A 21747-nucleotide genomic window follows, 5' to 3' on the forward strand; every position below is an offset into this window, starting at 1 on the left:
AAAACAAAGGCAAAAATCTCCCTCAGCGTTAGGAGGTTAATCACTCTATAGAAGCTGCCCTAGGAGGAGTAACTGAAATTTGTGAGCCAGATTCTGTAGGACAGCCCCGCTGTGATAAAAAGGACCAGGTGCTGCAATGTCAAGAGGTTGCAAGATGCAATGAGCCCTGACATCATGTTGCAGGGTACGGTGTCCATGCAACCAGGCTGAGTCTGGCTACTACTGATTATAGATGGGGTAGCAGCCACTCTGCTGCTGTATGTGCTATGAATGTACCCAGTAGCCATGTCCCTCACACATGTACATCTCTCATCCTGTTTTCCTGTGGAGACCAGCTGTGGAGGTCACATGCTCAGTGGGTAAGTGGATGCAGATTCCCCTGGATGGGTCTTCTGTTTTTTTGACTCACCAGTATGGCCACAATGGAACATGCTCACTTCTTAAGGGGCTATTGTGCCTGCCTGCACAAGCCAGCTTAGTATTGGATCCTGTGTGACTATGAGTGCCTGTATGGAACAGGATTGTAAGAGTTATTAAAAATTATGCTTTCACAAACGCCCTTTCTCCTTCGCTTCTTCATCCACAGCTTGTCCATGTTCACTTGCCTCTGTGTGACCTCTCTGAATGCTCAGACTCAGTCTGTCTGTTTTTATGCATTGGGCAATGTGAGACTAATATCAGTTTCTGGAAACATTAGCTGGGCTAAACTCTGCACTCAGTTATACCTGTGCAGCTCCAGAGACTTCAATGGGGTCAGATGAGAGTAACTGAGATCAAGATTTACTTCAGTATGTCCTCTGATCTGAGACACCTCCTTAACAGATGACAACCTCCTTGATCACTATGCATATGTATCATATCCTTGTTCCCTATGTTCCATATGTTTGCATCTTTGAACATTTTAAGTCCCTCCACACAGGAAGCCTGTCTTCTTGTACATTTGCATAGTGGCCAGCACCTTTTGGGTTCTACCACAATGCAAATAATGATGATAAAACAAGCGGGACAGTTATGCATTATCAATTTTTATTAATACTAACAGACAGGGATTACATTTTTGTATGTTGTTAGCAAGATGTAAGAGTTTGCAGAACGTTCTCTCGCACAGTTTCGCTGCCACAGAAATTAAACCTGAGGAGAAAAAATATGTAAAGTGTTTTTAGTGTGTCTAGATTTATTTATTTTTTGTAATTGTACCAGTGTTTTTTTAATAGAATAAGCCAACCTAATTTGTTTTTTGACAAAATTATGATAGAATATTGTTACATTGGCACAAAAGAACAAGCAAATGCTTTGGGTTGCTAAATGTGAAATAGAATTTCCTGCTAATCCACTAAGGGACCCTTATCATCCTGACTGGTTGGCCTCTCTTTTTTGGTTTCATGCCTTTTGGTTTTATACCTTTCCTGTTGAATTTGCATGTCACCAGCATTAGAGAGATGATGATTGCTTGGTGTTTGCCAAGACGTGAATAAATAGAATAGCTGATGGGACATTTTTGGGAACAGTATCCCTCAGCATGTTGATCTGTTGAATGCAAAAACCAGAAGCAGACTTGTATGCTCTGCTGTACCATAATTCACTGGTCTGTGAAGATTTTGGTTTGCTTGAGATTCCCCTAGCACATCTCTATTTCAAGTGAATGGACTTTAGTTGTGTGATATTTTTTTAATTATATCCATGACCCATTGAATGTACCTCATACTTCATTGTGTCTCCATTCAGAAGGGCAGAAAAGGTAACACAACAACATTGGTAGGTAACTGGTTGAAATATGCTGTTTTAAAAGAATTAACTTAATAAGCACCTTCCAATCAGTAACTGCCATGCAGTACACTGCTTCTACAGTCTACAGTCCTAAGGCCTGATCCAAAATCCAATTAAGTCAACGGGAGTCTTTCTGTGGAGTTCAGTGGGCTTTGGATCAGGTCTTTTAAGCACAATTTATAACTACTAGCTCTGTCTGTGGGACCTGAAGACATATTACCATCACCTCTTAATCTTCCAGAGCCTGAGCCAACACCCATTAAAATCAATGGGAAGACTGCTATTGACTTCAATGGACAGTGGATCAAACAAACACTGATGGCCATTTCTAGTATAAAACTTGCAGTACTCAATAGCCCGATGTCTGGAAAGAGTGGTGCTGATTACCTAAGCATGGTTAAGTTAATCTTTCCTACCCAAAACACAGAGGTTTATGCAAAAACTTTTCTCTTGTTGAAGCCAAATCCAGATGTTTTTATAATTTTTCCTTGACAATATCTGACAGAAATATTTAATGTACCAGTAAGCTACATCAGTATCTTGTGGGGAAGGAAATTTAAACTTTTCCTCTTTCTTTATTTTAAAACTCTAAATAGCTGTTCTTGTGCAAGCACTATTACCCTTATATGTCATGCTGTCCTTGTAGCTCCTAAAGAATTTGAGATTTTCACAATAAATGTACATACACATTTCTATCTTCTCCAGCTTGTACTGTGACCGCTGCTGCTCCTAGTGTGGGTTGAGTTGGGTTTAGGATATGGTTGTTCCAAAGAAATTTAACTTTCGTAATTGTCCCAACATTAAGTTCAACGTCAATGAAGTTGGCATATGTTTCGCCTGGTATGAGGGTCCCCCTTCAAGAACAAAAGTATATAATGTCCAATGAGGTTTAATATTAATTATCAATACAGTGTAGTTGTTTGAGTAGCTATAGTAGCATATTGATAGTAAACATGGCCTTCAGCTTGTCAAAGAGTAAGGATCATAGATTAGGGTTGGAAGAGACCTCAGGAGGTCATCTAGTCCAACCCCCTGCTCAAAGCAGGACCGATCCCAACTAAATCATCCCAGCCAGGGCTTTGTCAAGCCGGGCCTTAAAAACCTCTAAGGATGGACATTCCACCACCTCCCTACGTAACCCATTCTATTGTCTCGGTTACCTCAATATCATGTAAACGTTCATGTTATATAAAAATCTGTAAATGAAATTTCCCTGTCCTCATATGAAATCAATGTTCATCAGAATGCATTACCTGCTGACCAAAGGGATGTTTGCCTGGCATGCACATGCTCTATAGTACCTCACCTATATTAAAATATGGTGTTCCAGGGGATCCAGTTACAACACAGTGCCCTGAGGCTTGGCTGCAGCATGGTTACATTTGGTAATGTAGGCAGGGTCTTGGATGTGTTCTGCACATATGTTAAACCTGTTTTATCTTCAGTTCATTTGCAAAACACAGGCATGGTGCCATATGTGCTACAAAATATAGGTGTGTAGACTCATCCAGGAGACATTTTCACCGAGTCTCTGACATGGTTGGATTGGTCATGAAGGAAGAACCTTAGGGAAAGGGGAGGATCTAGCAAGAATCAAACAAAAAAAAATCGACTTCTTGAAGGCTAAGAAACCCCATGCCTGGCTGGAAAATGTTGGGCAGAGAAGTCAATCCTGGGGTAATCTTTTCTGTGCAGCTCTTCTCTGACTGCTCTTAGCACACCAGGCCTTTTCTTCTTTTAGAGACAAGGAACCAAATTCTGCTCTCATCTACAGTGGCATAAATCCAGAGTAGCTCCATTTACTTGCACAAAGAACTCATTGATGAAGTGGGCTTTGAGAAGTGATTTAAAAGTGAAGAGGGAGGTGACAAGGCGAATGGAGTAAGGAAGGCAGTTCCAGGCATAGAGAATGCATGGGATGGGTGTGGGGAAACAATACAAAGAGAGACACAAATTGGCAAAGTATATGTGTGGGTTGCCCATCAAGCAGAATTTACTTGGTAAGTATTTTGTGACAGAGCTGTGCCTTCTGTTAACATCCCTTCAGAATCTAAATCAAATCTAGCTGAACATAATTTATAAAGAAAATTACTTAAAATATCTTCCCATTAGATCTACTACCCTTCCAAATTTCCATGGCTGCATAATATATTACTAACTATGCCAACTAAATAGTAATCCAGCACTAACATATTTGTACTGTTAGCACAAAAAATGAACAGGATTGTTAACTCAGGAAATCAAAATAAACTCACATTGCAGCAGAAAATTGCAATGCTTTGCAATGCATAGCTTTATTCAATGTGCATTATAGCTGGGATTTTTCAAAAGAGCTTAAGAGAACAAAGCACCTAGGTGCCACTGAGTTTCAAGAGCATTTAGGCATCTACAACTTCAACTTCAATGGGAGTTTAGGCTCTTTAAAAAAGTCCAGCTTGCTCACGCTAAACCCTTTGGCAGCATACATTTAAGTTTCTATATAATTACACCCCAAAAAATTCAAGAGCATTGTTAATGTTCCAAAGTCAAGCACTAGGCAATACAAGATTTAAGGCTGTCCACACAACTTTAATTTGGCCTTTTTGTGTGTGTGTATTATGATACAGGCTCAAATTACACAGTTGCATAGTGACAGGTTTCAGAGTAGCAGCCATGTTAGTCTGTATCCGCAAAAAGAACAGGCGTACTTGTGGCACCTTAGAGACTAGCAAATTTATTTGTGGGCTACAGCCCACTTCATCCAATGCATAGAATGGAACATAGAATGGAACATATACTACGGAGATATGTATACACATACAGAGAACATGAAAAGGTGGGAGTTGCCCAACCAACTCTAAGAGGCTAATTAATTAAGATGAGTGATTATCAGCAGGAGGAAAAAAACCTTTTGTAGTGATAAGCAAGATGGCTCATTTCAGACAGTTTGACAAGAAGGTGTAAGGATACTTAATATGGGAAAATAGATTCAATCCTAAATTGATGCCCCTCTGCCATGTACACTGGCCAAACCAGACAGTCTCTACACAAAAGAATAAATGGACACAAATCTGACATCAGGAACCATAACATTCAAAAACCAGTAGGAGAACACTTCAACCTCTCTGGTCACTCAATAACAGACTTAAAGGTGGCAATCTTGCAACAGAAAAGCTTCAAAAACAGATTCCAATGAGAAACTGATGAAACTGAATTAATATGCAAACTAGATACCATCAATTTAGTCTTGAATAGAGACTGGGAATGGCTGAGCCATTACACACATTGACTCTATTTCCCCATGTTAAGTATCCTCACACCTTTTTGTCAAACTGTCTGAAATGGGCCATCTTGATTATCACTGCAAAAGTTTTTTTTCTCCTGCTGATAATCACTCATCTTAATTAATTAGCCTCTTAGAGTTGGCAGGGCAACTCCCACTTTTTCATGTTCTCTGTATGTGTACATATATCTCCATACTATATGTTCCATTCTATGCACCTGATGAAGCGGGCTGTAGCCCACAAAAGCTTATGCTTAAATAAATTTATTAGTCGCTAAGGTGCCAGAAGTACTCCTGTTCTTTTTACAGTTGCATATTATCTCTTTTAAATTACTTGACCACGTGCCATCCATCTTCCTCTGTCCCTGTCCTGCCACATCAAACCTCCACTCTCTGGCTCCTGTTCCCTCCCTCTTTGCTTCCGTGCCCCTCACCCCCATCCATCCCCTGCACTTTGGCTCCATAACCCCATCTTCCCCCTAATCCTGTTCTCTTCCAGTTTCTTGCACCTCCTCACATCTCCGCATTCCAATTAGGATGTTTCCTTCTCCTCCTTACTGCCAGGCGTGAGGGAACATTGAGGGTACAACAGACACAGTGTCCCTGCTCTCAGTTCCTGGACCTGATACCACAGTGGCTCCTGGCTGCCTAGAGCAACATCTGCAGGGAAAGTCTTGCTCAGCCCCTGCAGCCATGGGATAGAGCATACTCAATAGCTTTGTTGGGACAGATAGCAGCTGTGAGGGGCTGGAGCATACCCAGTGCAGATGGATTCTTTGGAGAATTTAACATCAAACTCCAACAGGTCTTTACTAACCATGTGCAAACTGAGATTTTTCAGAAATGTGGATGAATTTTCATGGAGATGGCAAAAGACACAGTCCTGATACCAGGATGACCTCACTGGTAAATTTAAAGTTTCCGCTCTAAAGCATGAAGGCCTTAGAACTTCTCAGCAAAATGGTTGTAAGGATTTCTTTAACATGGGCAAAACACTGTATTTTCCCCTCATCTCTTTCTCAGAAACACCTGAACCATTCTTGCTGAACTGTAATATCTTTCTGTCCAAAACAGACACCTGACATAGGAAATTTCAGCAGAAATGGTTAAAGTTTGGCAAAGTAAAGAGCACACAAAAATAGGGTTTTGGGAAAGAAAGTGTCAGGCAACCCTGATAACAGGCCGAGCTGGTAGCACTGTCTATGAGATAGCACCATAAACTGATACAACATTTTACAAACATGCAAAAGATAAGGGATCAGAATTATACTAGTGTAAATCCATAGTATCATTTTAGAATTCAGTTAAGTTACATGGTATAACTGAGATCAGGATCTAGGCCCAGGTTCTTGTATCCTTATAGCTATCAGAGAAGTAGGGCTAAATTCTAACTCTTCTTCTGATATAAATCCAGAGTCAATACAGTTAATATGGATTTACACCACTGTATGTGAGAGCAGCATTTGGCCTATAGATTAAGAAGCATTAATTAAAAATAGAAGAATTAAATATTCTAATAGCAGAGAAGCTCATTTTTCATTATAATACTGAACTTACTGAACAATTTCATATTGCCTTGTGTTTCCTCCAGCGCCGTACAGGGCAATATTTACATACCCACTCACTTTACTCTTTCCAGCAATTGCCACAGATACTTTATATCTCCAACCTACACAGCAGAAATAAAATGAATTAGATTGTACCTACATAGAAACAAACACAACATGCTAAATTTTCATTTTCTATCAGTACTTTATGTTTCAGGACAAAACAGAGGAAAAACATGACCGTCGCTTCACTTTGAGCTCACGATTAAATCCTGACCCAACTGGAATGATGAGAATAACATAAAATAGAAGAGAATGTTTTTCTAGGAGAATACTAGGAGCCTGCTTTTCCACTGCTTTGCACACTCTGCAGTCATTTACAGCTGTGGAAAATGAGTGTAAAGCCCTAGCAAATCACAATTCTCCGCTCACATTAGTAGTAGCATTTTATTCCCAGTTTGCACAGCGTGAATGACTACACGAAGATCCAAGGCAGAGGAAATTCACGGACTTTGTGTTTATTTGTGAAAAATAGTCCATGATGTGATAGAAGGAACATATTGCATGTCATAGTGACCGGGAGAGTATCTATTCACAACCTTGGGGGTGTTGTAAGGAACAACCCTGAAGAGTGAGGACTGGATTTTTTGGCCCATAAGCAGGGCAAAGAGGACTTAAAGCATCCAACGGCCAGAGGAGTATTCCATCTAGGGGAACTTCCCGTTGACTTACAGCTGAGAAAGGTGGCTATGTTACCTCCTGCTCCAGCTGCGTCCCCACCCACACCATAAGGGGAAGGAGTTATGCATGGGCATAGTTTGGTGGGTGAGGGGGCATTTCACCCCCAAACTGTAAACCTTAGGCTGGCATGGAATTTGCTGCCCTCACCCCATGCATAGCTCCATTGGCCAGACTGGAGCTGTCCCCCAAAATATAGAAGTCAAACCACACCTATGGAGTTATATTGGGGGCTTTCTGGGACTGGTGTTGTCAAGACAGGGAGGGAAGGGGGCATGATGATACAGCACTCTGCTTCTCCACCACGTTAAGGGCCTTTGTCCAGTCAAACTAATTTAAAGTGAGAGGGAAATATTTTAAATTATGTTGGTGCTCATGTTTAAGTAGAAGCAAGTAAAAAAGTAGGAACTTACGAGCAAAATTGCTGGCCTCTCCAGTGTTCAGATAAAGTCCCTGGATCCCAGAAGTAACTCTGTCCTTAAACTTCTCCGCATAGTGACCCATTTGGGGGCATCCGCCTTTGGGGCATGGGAAGCAGTTTTCCTAATCGAAATACATCTGCCAATTAATGAAGCTCTATCCCAAGGAGACAGGAAAAAAATCATTTGGCCACAGAAAAATGTTGCTAAGCCATGTCTATGGGCTAACTCTAACTCAGCTTGAAATAAGCTGCCCTAGAGAAAGCAGGAGGTAGAAGGGTCCTGTCTGGCGCCTCATGGATTTGAAGGCATGGATGTCTCCTTTGTACTTCATCATAGTTTGCTGTTCACGAGGAGGAGGCGTCTCCATTTCTCTAAGTTCCCTCTCTTAAACTCAGTGCTTTAGAATGGGGGTAGCAGACAGGAATTATGCTCTCCCCAGCTCATCTAATGACTGGTTGTAAAGTGCTTTGATGGTGCTAAGGTTTATGTAAATGCTAGGTATTATTGTTATTTACCCTTGCGCATGAAGCTCTGTTCCCCTCCAGTGGTGGGTGGGCCACATAGTTAGGTTGATGAGCCTGCCACAGTGTTAGCTAACAGAGCAGGGTCATAGATGGAGCTATGGGACAAAGGAGAAAGCAGTGGCTTTTGGCCACATCCCATCTGTATTTGTTCCTTGAGGCCATCAGGTCGTCAGGGGAGTCACTGAGCATGCACTGAACCTTAAGGTAAATGATTTTATTTCAAAATTATTTGCTGTGCTCACTTCTCCTTGGATGTCTGCAATAAATAATTACTGGGGCAGATTCTTCACCCTGCCTGACCCCCTCTTTGACCCAGCGGGGTGAGAGGTTGCAGGAGCAGCTCTAACGTATACCACTGGCATGAGGGCTCTCAGGAACCTCAGGCCACTGTAACCTCAGCCATAACTCTGCTCTACCATGCCCCTTCTGTGTCTCATCCCCATCCCCCAATGCCCCAGTGCACCCCTTCCTTCCCCTTATGCCTGCACTCACGCAGTGCAAAGTGTCCTGAGCCAAATAGACTCTGGTTCTACCGCATGCAGATGCACAGACAAGTGCCACTCATCCGCTGGGATGTGAGAATGACTTACTGTCTGAAAAGTGTCGTATGAAGCACAGGTGTATCCTAGAAAGCCATCGGGAGAGGTGATGCTTTCATAATAATACTTGAAGCTTCGTAAATGATTACAAGCAACAAACTCAACAGTTCCTGTGGAAAGAAGCTCCTATTACATATCGTACTGCAAAGCTATTGGTTGTTAGGTTTTTTTCTTTTAAATAGTGTAAACTATTTAAATTGGAATTGCGGTGTTGAACTGATCATGTCATTTGAATGATTTGTAAATCCCCAAGTTACATTGTCAAAATTCTGGGCAGCACCTGAGTTGCAGTTTGAAACCTATTTCTTCAGTGACTGTATTTACCCTTTGCACGTAATACAGAACATGTAAAATGCAGATGTGTAAGAAACATGGGGCCGATTGTGCAATCCTTGTTCATGTTGGTGAATACTTACTCACATGAGTAGCCCCACAATGTGTGATTAATTGCATTACTGCTCGCCAAAATGAATAAAGGGCCTCTGTAGGAAACAGCTCACCTTATCGTCATATAAAAGGAATCAAAATGCAGTGTTAAGTATTATGTTCTCCTTAACACTGAGCTTCCTGGAGCAATGCTGATTTATGCAGACTGAGGATCTGGCCACCTGATTATTTGGGGGGGGAGGGGGCGAAGGGGCATGTTATTATTTCAAGTATGTTATTTTGTACTAAAATTCCTTAAATGTTCTGGGTTTAGGTTAAAAAAAAGAAGTAATTAAGTGCAAGGGGTTTTTGTGCATTATTATTAATAAAAAGTTGATCGGTGCTTACACAGGCAAGAATTTGTGAGTAAAGATTGCAGAAATAGGCCAGTAATTGCAAGAAATTCATAGAATCTTAATTTTTAAGGTGCTTATAATAATGTAGGAAAGGGCTAGGAAAGAAATCCCAGGAAAATGTTCAGGTTTTATGAGAGAGAAAATATGTCTGCTATAGCTGGGGTGTTGTCCTTACTGTATGTTTTGATTTATCAATGTGATTTCCCAAAGGTGTAAAGGTTCATGCTTGCAGATCCTTTGGCAGTTTTGGGATCTTAGACTGCAAGTTTTTTGAGGGCAGGGTATGTGCTTTATTAATGTCCTGTCAGGTATAATGTAAATTTATGGCACTATGTACAGGATTCTTAACATAATAACAATAACAGGATTTGGGATATACAAAATAAGGAACAAATCTGAATGTGCACGATCCATCATACGCCAAACTCTTTCCAACTGCCTAATAATAGAAATAAAAAATACATTGTTCCAGTGCAACCCAAATTGCTAACAGGTAACAACAGAACAGAAACACATTTGAATTTAACTGCAACAGCTCACAAAACAATTGAAACCAGAGATCCCATAGCAGAAATAGGCATGAATGTTATTGTTCCCACTCCCACCCAGTGCGGCTGCCAGGTGATTACATAATAGAAACAAAGTTGAATGTTGTTGTTCCAGAGCTAAACTTCTGGCACAGTTTGAGTAGAGTTTGTTTCTCTGAGTAGATAACTGGCAGCAGTGTCTGATGAGACAGACCAATTAATGAATATTTGTTTCTTTTGTGGAGTTACCTGGGAACAGAGCAAGGGGCACTAGAACAATCACACTGAAGTTTGTTCCTGTTATTTGGCAGCATAATGGACTATTTACAATAAACTTCAGTTAATCTTGCTCCATTAGATCCAAAGCTGGATAATTTAAAGAGTGGGTCAGCCAAGGTCCTTGAAGGAACATGGCTGGTGGGATCTGGGTCTTTGCAGACCCATGGAGCCCAAACACAAGTGGAAGGGGAGCAGGAACTCTTGTTATTGCTCCTCGCCCCCAACCTTGTACAGATACCCACTACTTGACAATGCAGACACGCTGGATGATTGGAGTTAGAGACACCAAACCTCAACCCCATCAAGTTTTTCCCAAAGCAAAACCTTCGTGCTACTCATTCTTTGATCCCTCTACCAGAATGTGTCCCCCAGAGTACATTTGGACCATACTATCAGTTTCACTGTTGTTTGTGGCTGTAATTGTTGGCATTTGTAAAGAAAATAATCAAAAATAGTTGAAATAAGAAGATTGCTGCTATGTTAGCTCAATACATTTTGATGTTGACCCTCAATAGAAGTCTTCATCTGCTTAACATATTTACCTTGCCAGATTCCATCAATATCAACAATCTGTGAAAGAGCATTCTTTGCGCATCCGGGCATTTGTACTCCTCCATTTGGATAAAAATCAAGATGTCCTATAGCCTGGTTTATTCCAAAACCTGCAATGTTTGTAACAGGGGTAAGCAAATTTTAATTTAAATACTGTCATGTATTTCGTGGGAGCAGCTCTACATAGGGCTATAGTTTGTAAGCTTTTTGAGGCAATAACTGGTGGGTATTTTTGATTGTGTGCATTTATTTTTTGTTGTTTTTTTCCTGTATTTGTACAGCACCTACCACAATAGGGTCATATTGTGTGATTAGGACTCCTAGGTGCTACCACAGGACAAATCAATAATAATAATACAATGCAGCTGGAAACTTACCCAGATTTGGAATTGTGGGAGATATATCAGTGTGAATAATATCAACAAAGGCTGCATCAGTCTTATCCAGTCTGACTTCAACTGGAGTATCTTGAAAATAAGGCTGAGCAGGATCCAGTCCTTAAAGAAATATATCCACCATTAAACATGCATGCAAATAAATATAGCTAGCTAGCTATACTACTGTAAATAATTGAAGATGGGTCTATGGAGGCTACATAGTTTTATTTACTTCAGAATTAGAGTCGCTAAGAAATATATAGTGTGATTGATCTCTCAGTGGCAAACGCCAAGGCTATAACCATAGCAGGGTGAGCAGGGTAACAGCCCAGGAAGCAAAGCTGGGGGTGGTGGTAAAATGGGGTAAAAAAATGGTAGAGGTGCAAATATGCACATTCACCGGGGCGCTAAAATGCCTAGTTACAGCACTGGTAAACAACGTGGGACAGATCTCCAGCTGGTGTAGATTGACAGCTCCATTAAAGTCAATGGGATTATATCACACTCATGCATGCGCGTGCATGCATACACATACTCACCAGTTCATTACACTGCAGGGTTTTCCTTCAGTCAGATACTGTAGTTGTTTTAGTTGTTTTAGTAAAAAAACATGAGGTAATGTTAAGATCTAACAATGCTCTCTTCAAATTCTTCATTGGTACAGACTGAGCTATAATTCATTAACCTACCAGTTATTCTTCCAAGGCCTGGACTCCTTTTCCCTGCCTCCCCTGCAGCATGTGCTCCAAGGCTATGGCCAATGAAATGGACTTTGGAAGGAGAGTATCCATATTGTTCCTGAGGAAAACATCAATTGTAACAAAAGAGAATCTATATTTTCTCTAATATGAGGCCTAGAGAAAAGCTCTGGTTTACACAACTAAAACCAGAAATGGGCTGCACAGAGCAGAGGTCCGTGGAATTGGAAGGACAGAGTCAGGATGTAGAGCAGTAACAGAGTCTTTCAGTAGCTACTAGGCAGTAACAGAGTCTTTCAGTAGCTACTAGCCTCAAGGCATTATTAACCTCTGCAACTTCTGCACACATGTGAGATTTTGGCAGTGGATAGTCATGATTCCACCAGCCAGACCCCTTATTCCCTGCCCTACAGCGAATGAAGTGTATTTGGCTTCCTATGGACATTGTTTTAGCCAAGTCATGAATGGCAAAGGGAAAAAAATTCTTGGCTGCTCTTATGTAAGACACCCTCACTCTAAGGCCTGATTCTCCACTGCTTTGCACTTTGTGTTGGAGTGAGCACCAGTGCAATGTGAGTGTTAAACACTACCATTCCGATTTGTAATTTGCACTGATGTAATTGACAATGCAGGTTGCACGGCAATGGAGAGCCAGCCCTCTAGTATTTACGCTAGCCAGAGGCAAATTAGTTCAGAAAATATTAGGAACCATCCCTCTCCTCATAGCTTCACTCAGGTCTGGTTGCAAGCATTTTTAAATCATTAGATTTAGGGACAGAGGGAGAGATTTTCAAAGGCAAAAATGGCAGTTAGGTGCCTAATTCCTACTGACTTTCAACTGGAATTAGGCCCCTAATGGCCCTCTGTGCCTTTGAAAATGCCCCCCAGAGCCTCATGTGGTGTAAAATGGTGAGTTACATTAAAGCAGCAAAGAGTCCTGTGGCACCTTATAGATTAACAGACGTATTGGAGCATGAGCTTTCGTGGATGAATACCCACTTCATCGGATGCATGTAGTGGAAATTTCCAGGGGCAGGTATATATATATATATATGCAAGCAAGAAGCAGGCTAGAGATAACGAGGTTAGTTCAATCAGGGAGGATGAAGCCCTCTTCTAGCAGTTGAGGTGTGAAAACCAAGGGAGGAGAAACTGCTTTTGTAGTTGGCAAGCCATTCACCGTCTTTGTTTAATTCTGAGTTGCAGATGAACTGAAGCTCAGCAGTTTCTCTTTGAAGTCTGGTCCTGAAGTTTTTTTGCTGCAGGATGGCTACCTTTAGATCTGCTATTGTGTGTTCAGGGAGATTGAAGCGTTCTCCTACAGGTTTTTGTATATTGCCATTCCTAATATCTGAGATCTATATGATTTGCACAAGCTGAACATCTGGCCCTTAGTTTGATTACAGACCCACACACCATCTCCCTGCCCTAGGGCAGCTGGGAAGATCCCATCTGTCCCCAAACACCAATACCTAGGTGACACTTCTTCATGGATTGGGGAGAGCACCCCTGGGAGGTGGCTGTTGCTATCCAATGGCCAATTATTGTAGGTTTTTGTATGGGTATCCTTAAGATGGGTACTATAGCTTTCGTGGTTGAGAAAGGGTAATTTGCCGTGTTCATTACTTCTCTATCGTTAAAACTACCCAACCCTTCACATCCACAAGAGTACATAAAAGTAATCGCAGCATGAAAATATTCAAACTTTGTGTATTATGTGGGAGTTGATAGGAGTTCAAAGGAGGAGAAGCGTCTTTTGCAGGGAGGAGTCTTTTCATGGCTATATGACAATTCATTGTGATTGTCTATTTAGATTAGAATAAATTTCAGCAGCTCTATGACTATAATCCTATTATGGAACGAGAAGAAGATGCCTTACCTTAAGCACATTTATAAAATAAGCCACTTCAGCGCCCACGACACGGATATTGTTTGATGCCTGCGTATATAGGCACCTTGACCCACCACTCCAATCTACGCAGATGCAGTTCACGTCTTCCACTTCAAACATCCTCTGGTGCGAATGTAGATTTGAAAAGAACAGAAGCAAATATTATCAACCCCGGTTCAGCTCGCTGATTACTTTACACAGTCAGAGACTTACAATGTCATATGAATTCCCTGTACATTTTTTCAAGTACAGCCCCTATATTACATCAGGGCTCTATTCATATCTTGATTCTTTATGTAAATGATGCGAAGACACAGCCTGTAAATTATAAATTCAGTTAGAAGCATATATTTTTCCATAATAATTAAAAGGTGGGATAATTAAGAACTTACATATGTTCTGTATTTATCAAACACATGGATTTTTGTTTTCAAGAGGATACATAAGTTTCTGCTGTCAGTTTACATTGGTTTCAAGTTTATGGTTTTGTTTTAGTATCCACACAGTAAAGTATCTGATCATCTATCTGTCACATAATATTAGATTTTGCTTTTCTTGCTCTGACCTGTGGAATGGTTTGCTAAAGACACCCTGTTTTAACAGCTGTGATATAGTTTGTATATTATGTTATGCTCTGGATTACATGGCGGCAATGCCAGTAAAAGCAAGTAAAGTACTTCTTGTTGTGAATAAGGATGGCAGAACCTGGCTGTACGTCAGTGGTTTGCAAACTGTGATCAATGGACCGCCAGTCTCTTTGGTGAGCTGGAGATTGAGGTCATTTAGAACCAAACAATGGGAAATTTGAAGGAGGGGATAAAAGCTGGAGAAAGGAGGAGGATTCAGCACAGGGAGAAGGTTAGCGAAGTCCTGTGTTTGTGTATTGTTGCTTTTGGATCTGCAAAAGGGTGGTTTTGTGCAGAGCTGTCAACTAGAGGGCTCTTTCTGGTAGCACAAAGATAAAGAAATAGCATTTTACTGCTGGAACGGAGCCCAAAAAGGCTTCACATGTCCCCTGCACTGGGCTAAATCCTGGGAGTTGGGGAAAGCTGGCCAATCAGCACCCTTCTCCCCAGAGGTGAAAGTAAGCCGGTACAGGCCGGCACGGAGGACCGGTAAGAAAAGGAGACTGCCTGAGGGAGGGAGAAGCCTGCCCCTTGCATAAGAATAGTTTAAACTCAGCTATTCCCTGAGCGGTTCAGCCCCCCAGGGTTAGGAGTGGTTTCTGGCATCCTTGTTAATTTCACTCACAGCTGGGGGTTGGGGGGAGGGTGTGTTTGACCATGGCAGTCCTTTTCTGCTCCCAGGATGAAGGGATCTCTCCAATACTTATACACAATAAATACAAGCATTTGGCTCCACAGCTTAAATCCAGAGCTAATAAAAGCAGATGGAAGGGGAAAACTCACTGTCACACTGGTTTCCCGTCTCCTCCCTCCCCCTCCTCCAGCCAGGCTGCAGACAAAGCTCTGCATTCCTTCCCCACTCCCACGCCCCTGTCAGCAGGGGTTCTCCTCTAGGCTCTAGCTTGCAGTAGGGAGACTGGCTGAGATGCCTGCTGCTGCTTCCTGCATAAGAACAGTTTAACCTCAGCTGTTCCCTGCGCAGATCAGCCCCCAGCGTTAGGAGCCGTTTTTGGCATCTTTGTTAATTTCATTCCCACTTGTTGTTGGTGTGTGTATGCGTGTGTCTGACCATGGCAGAGGCAGTTCTTTTCTGCCCCCGGGATGAGGGGATCTCCTATACACAAAAAACACAATCAAAATCAGGAACCATTTCCAAGTTCAAATCTATCCCATTCCCTCCCCAGCAGAGGATCATAGTTGTGATGTCCAAACTGCTTGCAGATCCTCTTTGAAATGTCACTGAACTGAGCAGGAAACAGCTGAATTTAAGCTGCTCTTATGCAGGAGGCAGGCTTCTCCCCCCACAGCTAGTCTCCCTGCTGCAAGCTGCAAGCTAGAGGGAAGCCCCTGCTGCTGCTGAGTGCCAGGCAGACAGAAAGCATGGAGCCTAGTGTCGGCAGCCTGGCTGGAGGAGGAGGGAAGACACGGAGAAAAATGTGACAGTGAGTTTTCACTTTTTCAGGCTTATTCCAATAGTAAAGTTTTATTACAGACAGTACTGGTAGTAGTAAGAGTAGCTTTATTTTCTCTATCTATTTCATGCAATGGGAGGGATCCATGAAGTACGTAGAAGAGGTGGGTTGCTTGTGATTGGACCATATGGGTAAGAAATATAAATTACTTTCGCCCCTGCCCAAATCCCAGGGCTCCCAGCCGTTTCTGCAGCTGGTAGCTTGGGGGGTGATTTAAAGGGCCCGGCTCCTAGCGTCAGCTCAATCCCCGAGCCCTTTAAATCCTGATTTAAAAGCCCCGGGATTTAAAGGCCCCACTTCTTCTTATAGAGGCCATACCTCTTCCGGTCAAGGCCCCTCCCGTCCACAGGACTCTGGAGTACCGGTAAGTCCTTTAAGTTACTTTCACCCCTGCTTCTCCCCCAACTGGCCAATGGGTGCCAGAGACTCCCAAGGGATGAGCAACCTGTTGTCCCTTGATGAGTGTCTCCCTTCCTTGCCGCTGGGACTGTGCCCCTTTCACCACCTGTCCCATCAATTTCCCCCATCCAGTGATGCAGGTGGGTCACGGTGTCAGAAAGAAGAAGTAGCAGAATTTTACCAGACAGCAAGTCAGCTCTTCCAGGAGAATTGATTTTTTATAAATTTTCTAAATTTGAGTTGTTGATATTAATGCCTATTTAGAAACAGAAGGATTATAACCAGTCATAGCAGCAGTCTGTTTAGACCAATATAAAATGTACTTAAAAAATCTGTCTTAAGTGCCAACTTTCAAAACAAAGACAAGAATGTGATTTTCAAATATTGGGCTCCAGGCTTCACTGGAATTAGCTACTGACTCGAGATAAAGGAATAAACTGCACAGCTTTGCCATGACAGCTCACCCATTCTGATTGCAAATGCTCAATTACAGAAAAATGTCTTGCATAAATGTGAAAAGAGGAGATGGTTCCGAAGATGAATAAAAATTCATCGGGGGCAGATAGTTGGAACAGATATATTAGGAGCCATGTCATCTCCCCAGCTATCAGGCCCAGTCCAGTGTCATGGGCCGTCCCACCTCTCCTCAGTGGACCTTCCACACTCAGAGCCTTCCTGTACCATGACAGCTTAATCGAGCTCATTATCAGCAGAACTGGGAAGCAGCAAACTTGATCTCTCCCCATTTAATAAACTCTGGAATCTCCTTAATTTCTAAGCCACATTTTACTGCATGTTTTTTTGTATATCAGAGAAAAAACATTAATTGGACCAAACTCTGTCATCATTTATGTCTATACAAACCCTTTGACTTCCACACAGAGTAGAATTTGGCCTATTTTGTTTAAGATTTTTCCTGGAAGTGGAGCTAGAATTGACTAGATTTCAGGTGAAGAACATTTTATGTCCTAATTTTATAAAGATAGACGTGGACAGTTTTCCTCTTCTTGTCAGCCCAGATGGTACGATATGCATTGGTTAGACATAGAGAAAATTATTAATTTACAAGGATACCTTCGTAAATGTGAACTAAGTGATTTGAGAATCACAGAATATCCAGATAGTACCATACCTTGCACATGTCCGACATCCAGGTTTCTTCTCCTTGGCCCAGAAATCCATGGGTAATAAAACGTGTTGTTTTGCTTAGATCAAAATTTGAGTAGCCAATCGATGCTGAATTTATTGCAGTGATCTCCTGTTGTAGATATTAAAATAGTAAATATTTTAGCTATTTCCTATAAAAATCTTGTCAAAACAGCAATGTGAATAGAAAACAACACTGTTATTATGTAAGCCCAGATCCTGCAAGCATTTACATATGAACTTAACTTTACATATGTGACATTAGGTCTGTGTATGTTTGTGGGACAGGGGCTGAGGAGTTTCACCATTGATTTCAGTGGAGCCAGGATTTCACCTTTAATGTGTCCTTTCCATTTCTCACCAAACAACTTCCAGTGCTACAGATTTTCCTAACATTTCTCAATAGACACAGGAAAAATGTGGAGTGTGGCTAGGGGTGACTTTTGTGAGGGAGACTTCAGTCTTTCGTTTGCATAGGGTTGGGAAAGTCTTTACTGGGTCTATTCAAAGAATCACCTGTTGCAGCCACCAGTAAGAATTTAGTCCCTTGTGACTTATGAAACTTATGGCACAGTCAGGGCCGGCTCCAGGCACCAGCATTCCAAGCTGGTGCTTGGGGCGGCATTCTGCAAGGGGCGGCAGTCCCTGTTGTTTTGCCCCCAAGCAGAGCGTCGAATTGCTGCCCCGGGCAGCGGGGACAGTCCATGCCCCGTTAGGGCGGCAGATGCATTTCCGCGATGAGGGCAATTCGGCAGCAGCTTCTATGTTTAGCTGTCTGGGGTGGCTTCAGCTAAACATAGAAGCTGCCTCCGAATTGCTGCCGCCACGGAAAAGTGCTTCTTGGGGCGGCGAAAACTGTAGAGCCAGCCCTGGGTACAGTGGACAGGAAATTTCGGAGGGGCTGGAAAATGCTGCCTCCTGACCACATTGGAGAGTTGACCATTTCTCTCACTGGCCTTGGGAATGCCAAGAGCACTAGAAGGTGATGATTCTGTGTGTACGTGTCACTTGAAATATTTAAACAGCAATAGATCTTACTTGAAAGTCATTAGGATTCTTTTTTGTGTAAAGAAGGAAGCGGATGTTTATCTTTTCTGGACTCCATGGTAACTTTGCCAGTGGTCTTTCTGTAGTTCCAGCCCATGGTTTATTATCTGTGAAGCACCCAAGCCTTTCAAAACAAACTTCTCCTCCTGTAGCACACAGATCAAATTATTAGGATGTGAATGAGCAAAGATGTGGTAGGTTCTAGTTGTCACATTCTGTCCCGACAGCACCTTTCCCCCAGTGGTGTCTCGGTGCTTTCTGAACACAGCAACCTGCATTCAGGCCAGCTACAACTGCAAGCATTGCCCTTAGCAGACATAGCAACTGCTCCCCCTGGGCCACAATCCACCCCAGTGGTGCAAAGGCCTTCTGCACAGGCCCACAGAATAGGGATAGCATGCAGTGGGGAGTATGTATTTCCCCCGACAAGGTTTGATCTACTCTCTGGGGAATATTCCTCCATAGGCTCTCCCTGGCTCTGCACTGTCCCTTGTCCTGGGCAATTTGCACAATGTGAACCTAATTGATTGCCAGCCAGATTGTGCCCATGCTAATCTGGATGCACAAGGGAGGAAGTAGGAACAAAGATCCTTTCACTTTATCTAATGGCCCTGTGGAAAAGACCAGGGTACCAACATTGTGGGGGGAAAGAAATCTTCCCATACTTCCTGTTTTGTAAACCTGCTTGTTAACCTGCAAGGTTCAGAAACTGAGGCTGGGTCTTCCTGAGGGAATGGCAAACCATACCTCTCACCCTACTTATAAATGAGCTGCAAACTCAGACAGTCATTACACATAGAACCTTCATCACATAAAGCAAAATCCTGGCAAAGGAAAATTATTGTGATCAGAATAGAAATGCTGTATTGAAATCGACATAAATCCTATGCCTCACCTCTGGTTGTACCAAGTAGAAAAAGTGCAAGAATCCAAATTCCAAGCATCTGGAACAAGTCAAAAGGGAAAAGCTTAGACTGGCTAATCCATGTGACAGGCAAAGCTTTGAATCGATTGCTTTTTCTCATTATAAATCTGTAACTGTACCACACAATGACAGTGTCTCAGCAGCAGCTTTTACTAAATAAGATAAAAAGTGACTTACTGTTCAATGCTCTACCTGGAGTCCCCAGGAATTGCTAAACAAACTTTGTGTGGGTTTTTATAACCTGACTTATCCCTGAGGCTTTTCTTCAAAAGGAAACTCCCAGAAAGATAGAAAATGGCAGGTGTGTACTTCATTTGTAGATTATCATAAACACACACAGCAGCTCTAGCACATGTATCAGGTAACTAGTTTTTATCATGTTAAATCTCTGGAGCAGAAGAAGGTGTTTTGTTAAATGTGCATTTTAGAAGTGCATGTGCCAATGCATGATGTTTTCAGAGTACTTAAAGACAAATTGCTTTACTAAATAAACATAGATCTTCTGAACTGGGTTCTGCTGCCTTTACGCACGTGGCTCTGCAGTAGTCCCATTAAAGAAAAGGGGATTATGCATAGCTGTATAGATTTTAAATCCATATAGGACCATTGTCTTCATTTAATCTGACCTCTTGCATAACACAGGCCAGAAATTTCTCCTCGTGACAGTGCAGAGTACAAAGAGTCCTGTGGCAGCTTATAGACTAACAGACACATTGGAGCATGAGATTTTGTGGGTGAATACCCACTTCCTTGGATGACATGCATCTGACGAAGTGGGTATTCACCCATGAAAGCTCATGGTCCAATACGTCAGTTAGTCTATAAGGTGCCACAGGACTCTGCCGCTTTTACAGATCCAGACTAACACGGCTACCCCTCTGATACAGTGCAGAGTACGGTGTTTAGTATGAGTAAAGGTCACAGACCCTTAATGATAAAAAATCCATATACTAAGCCAGTGGTTCTCAGACTTTCCAGACTACTGTACCCCTTTCAGGAGTCTGATTTGTCTTGTGTACCCCAAGTTTCAGCTCACTTAAAAACGACTTGCTTACAAAATCAGACATAAAAATACAAAAGAGTTATAGCACACTATTACTGAAACATTGCTTACAGTCTCATTTTTACTATATAAAATAAATCAAATGGAATATATATATTGTACTTATATTTGAGTGTGATACTTGAACTTGTTTTTCACTCATGAGCCTTGTCATTCTGGGAGGCAGTGAAGCTACAGCAACAATTAGGTTTTTCCCCACATTGAGTCTCTTTGTCTTGATGCCAGTCATAGAAAAAAATGAGATGTCGCAAAGAAATGTTGACCCAAAAGGTAACAGACATCCAAAGCATTGTCAGTGGTCAGTGTATGCTTTTTGTACTAAACACCAGAACTGCGTTAGTGTGGAGTCATTAAATTCATTTGCAGACCACGGTCTGAGGGCAGCTCAAGATTTTCATGCTAAGTGGCAGAGAGGTTATTGCTGCTAACATCTGACAAAATGAATGGGTTTCATACCCAGTCGAGTTGAGCTGAGTTGTGTTGAATGTTGGGGAAATATGACTTGAACTCAGATGGCAAGTGGGCCAAATGATCTACATATGAAGCTTCCAGTGCTTTTGTAGAAGTAGTTGAAGCTGGTTTCATTTTAAGCTGAGAAGTCTGGAACTCAGAAAGCTTTCTTTGAAAAAACTTCTACTGGCTTACCCACATGCCCAGGGTGTTTTTGTCTTCAAATGTTGTTGCAAATGTGCCGGCTTCATAGTGTTATTTAATAGAGTTTCTCTGCAAAGGAAACACAATAAGATGTGAATCCAAAAGCAATATATTTCTCTCAGAACTGACAATGGATTTTTTTTTCAGTCATTTTCAATTTCTTACAATGTTCACTGTTGTCATTACTGCCGCTTCCCACTCCTCATTTTATAAATCTACCCATTTTTAAAACACAACAACATACATACCATGAAAACTTCAACATCAGTAAATGACATCAGACTTCTGTGTAGTACAGTGTATGACATTATCATCTAATATATAGAGCAGTCTGTATGAAATTTTAATTTGTACTGAGTTTGCGAGTGCTTTTTATGTCGCCTGTTGTAAAATTAGGCAAATATCTAGATGAGTCGACATACCCCCGGAAGATCTCTGCATGCCCCCAGA

General features: G+C 41.9%; 1 protein-coding gene across 1 annotated transcript; it reads right to left on the bottom strand.

Moving 5' to 3' along the window:
• Window positions 1-1067: 1067 nt before the first annotated feature.
• On the bottom strand, window positions 1068-19599 carry LOC116814995 (inactive pancreatic lipase-related protein 1-like). Its single transcript, XM_032762993.1, has 12 exons — window positions 19551-19599; window positions 18647-18801; window positions 17595-17720; window positions 13954-14088; window positions 12066-12174; window positions 11377-11496; window positions 10990-11109; window positions 8851-8969; window positions 7728-7857; window positions 6587-6698; window positions 2454-2621; window positions 1068-1131 (listed from the first exon to the last, which is right to left on the bottom strand). The coding sequence occupies exons 1-12, from the start codon at window positions 19597-19599 to the stop codon at window positions 1068-1070; spliced, it is 1407 nt and encodes a 468-aa protein (XP_032618884.1).
• Window positions 19600-21747: the final 2148 nt, after the last annotated feature.

Source organism: Chelonoidis abingdonii, chromosome 15 (assembly GCF_003597395.2).
Source record: "Chelonoidis abingdonii isolate Lonesome George chromosome 15, CheloAbing_2.0, whole genome shotgun sequence".
In the NCBI taxonomy this organism is placed as follows: Eukaryota; Metazoa; Chordata; order Testudines; family Testudinidae; genus Chelonoidis; species Chelonoidis abingdonii.

Bases quoted from the DNA above. Each gene is read 5' to 3' on its own strand.
- LOC116814995 (XM_032762993.1), bottom strand. From the start codon at position 19,599: ATGCTTGGAATTTGGATTCTTGCACTTTTTCTACTTGGTACAACCAGA. The intron at 14,089-17,594 runs GTATGGTACTAT...CATTCGCACCAG, and splicing joins GGATGTCGGACATGTGCAAG to AGGATGTTTGAAGTGGAAGA. The intron at 11,497-12,065 runs GTAGGTTAATGA...TATTTCTTTAAG, and splicing joins AGGCCTTGGAAGAATAACTG to GACTGGATCCTGCTCAGCCT.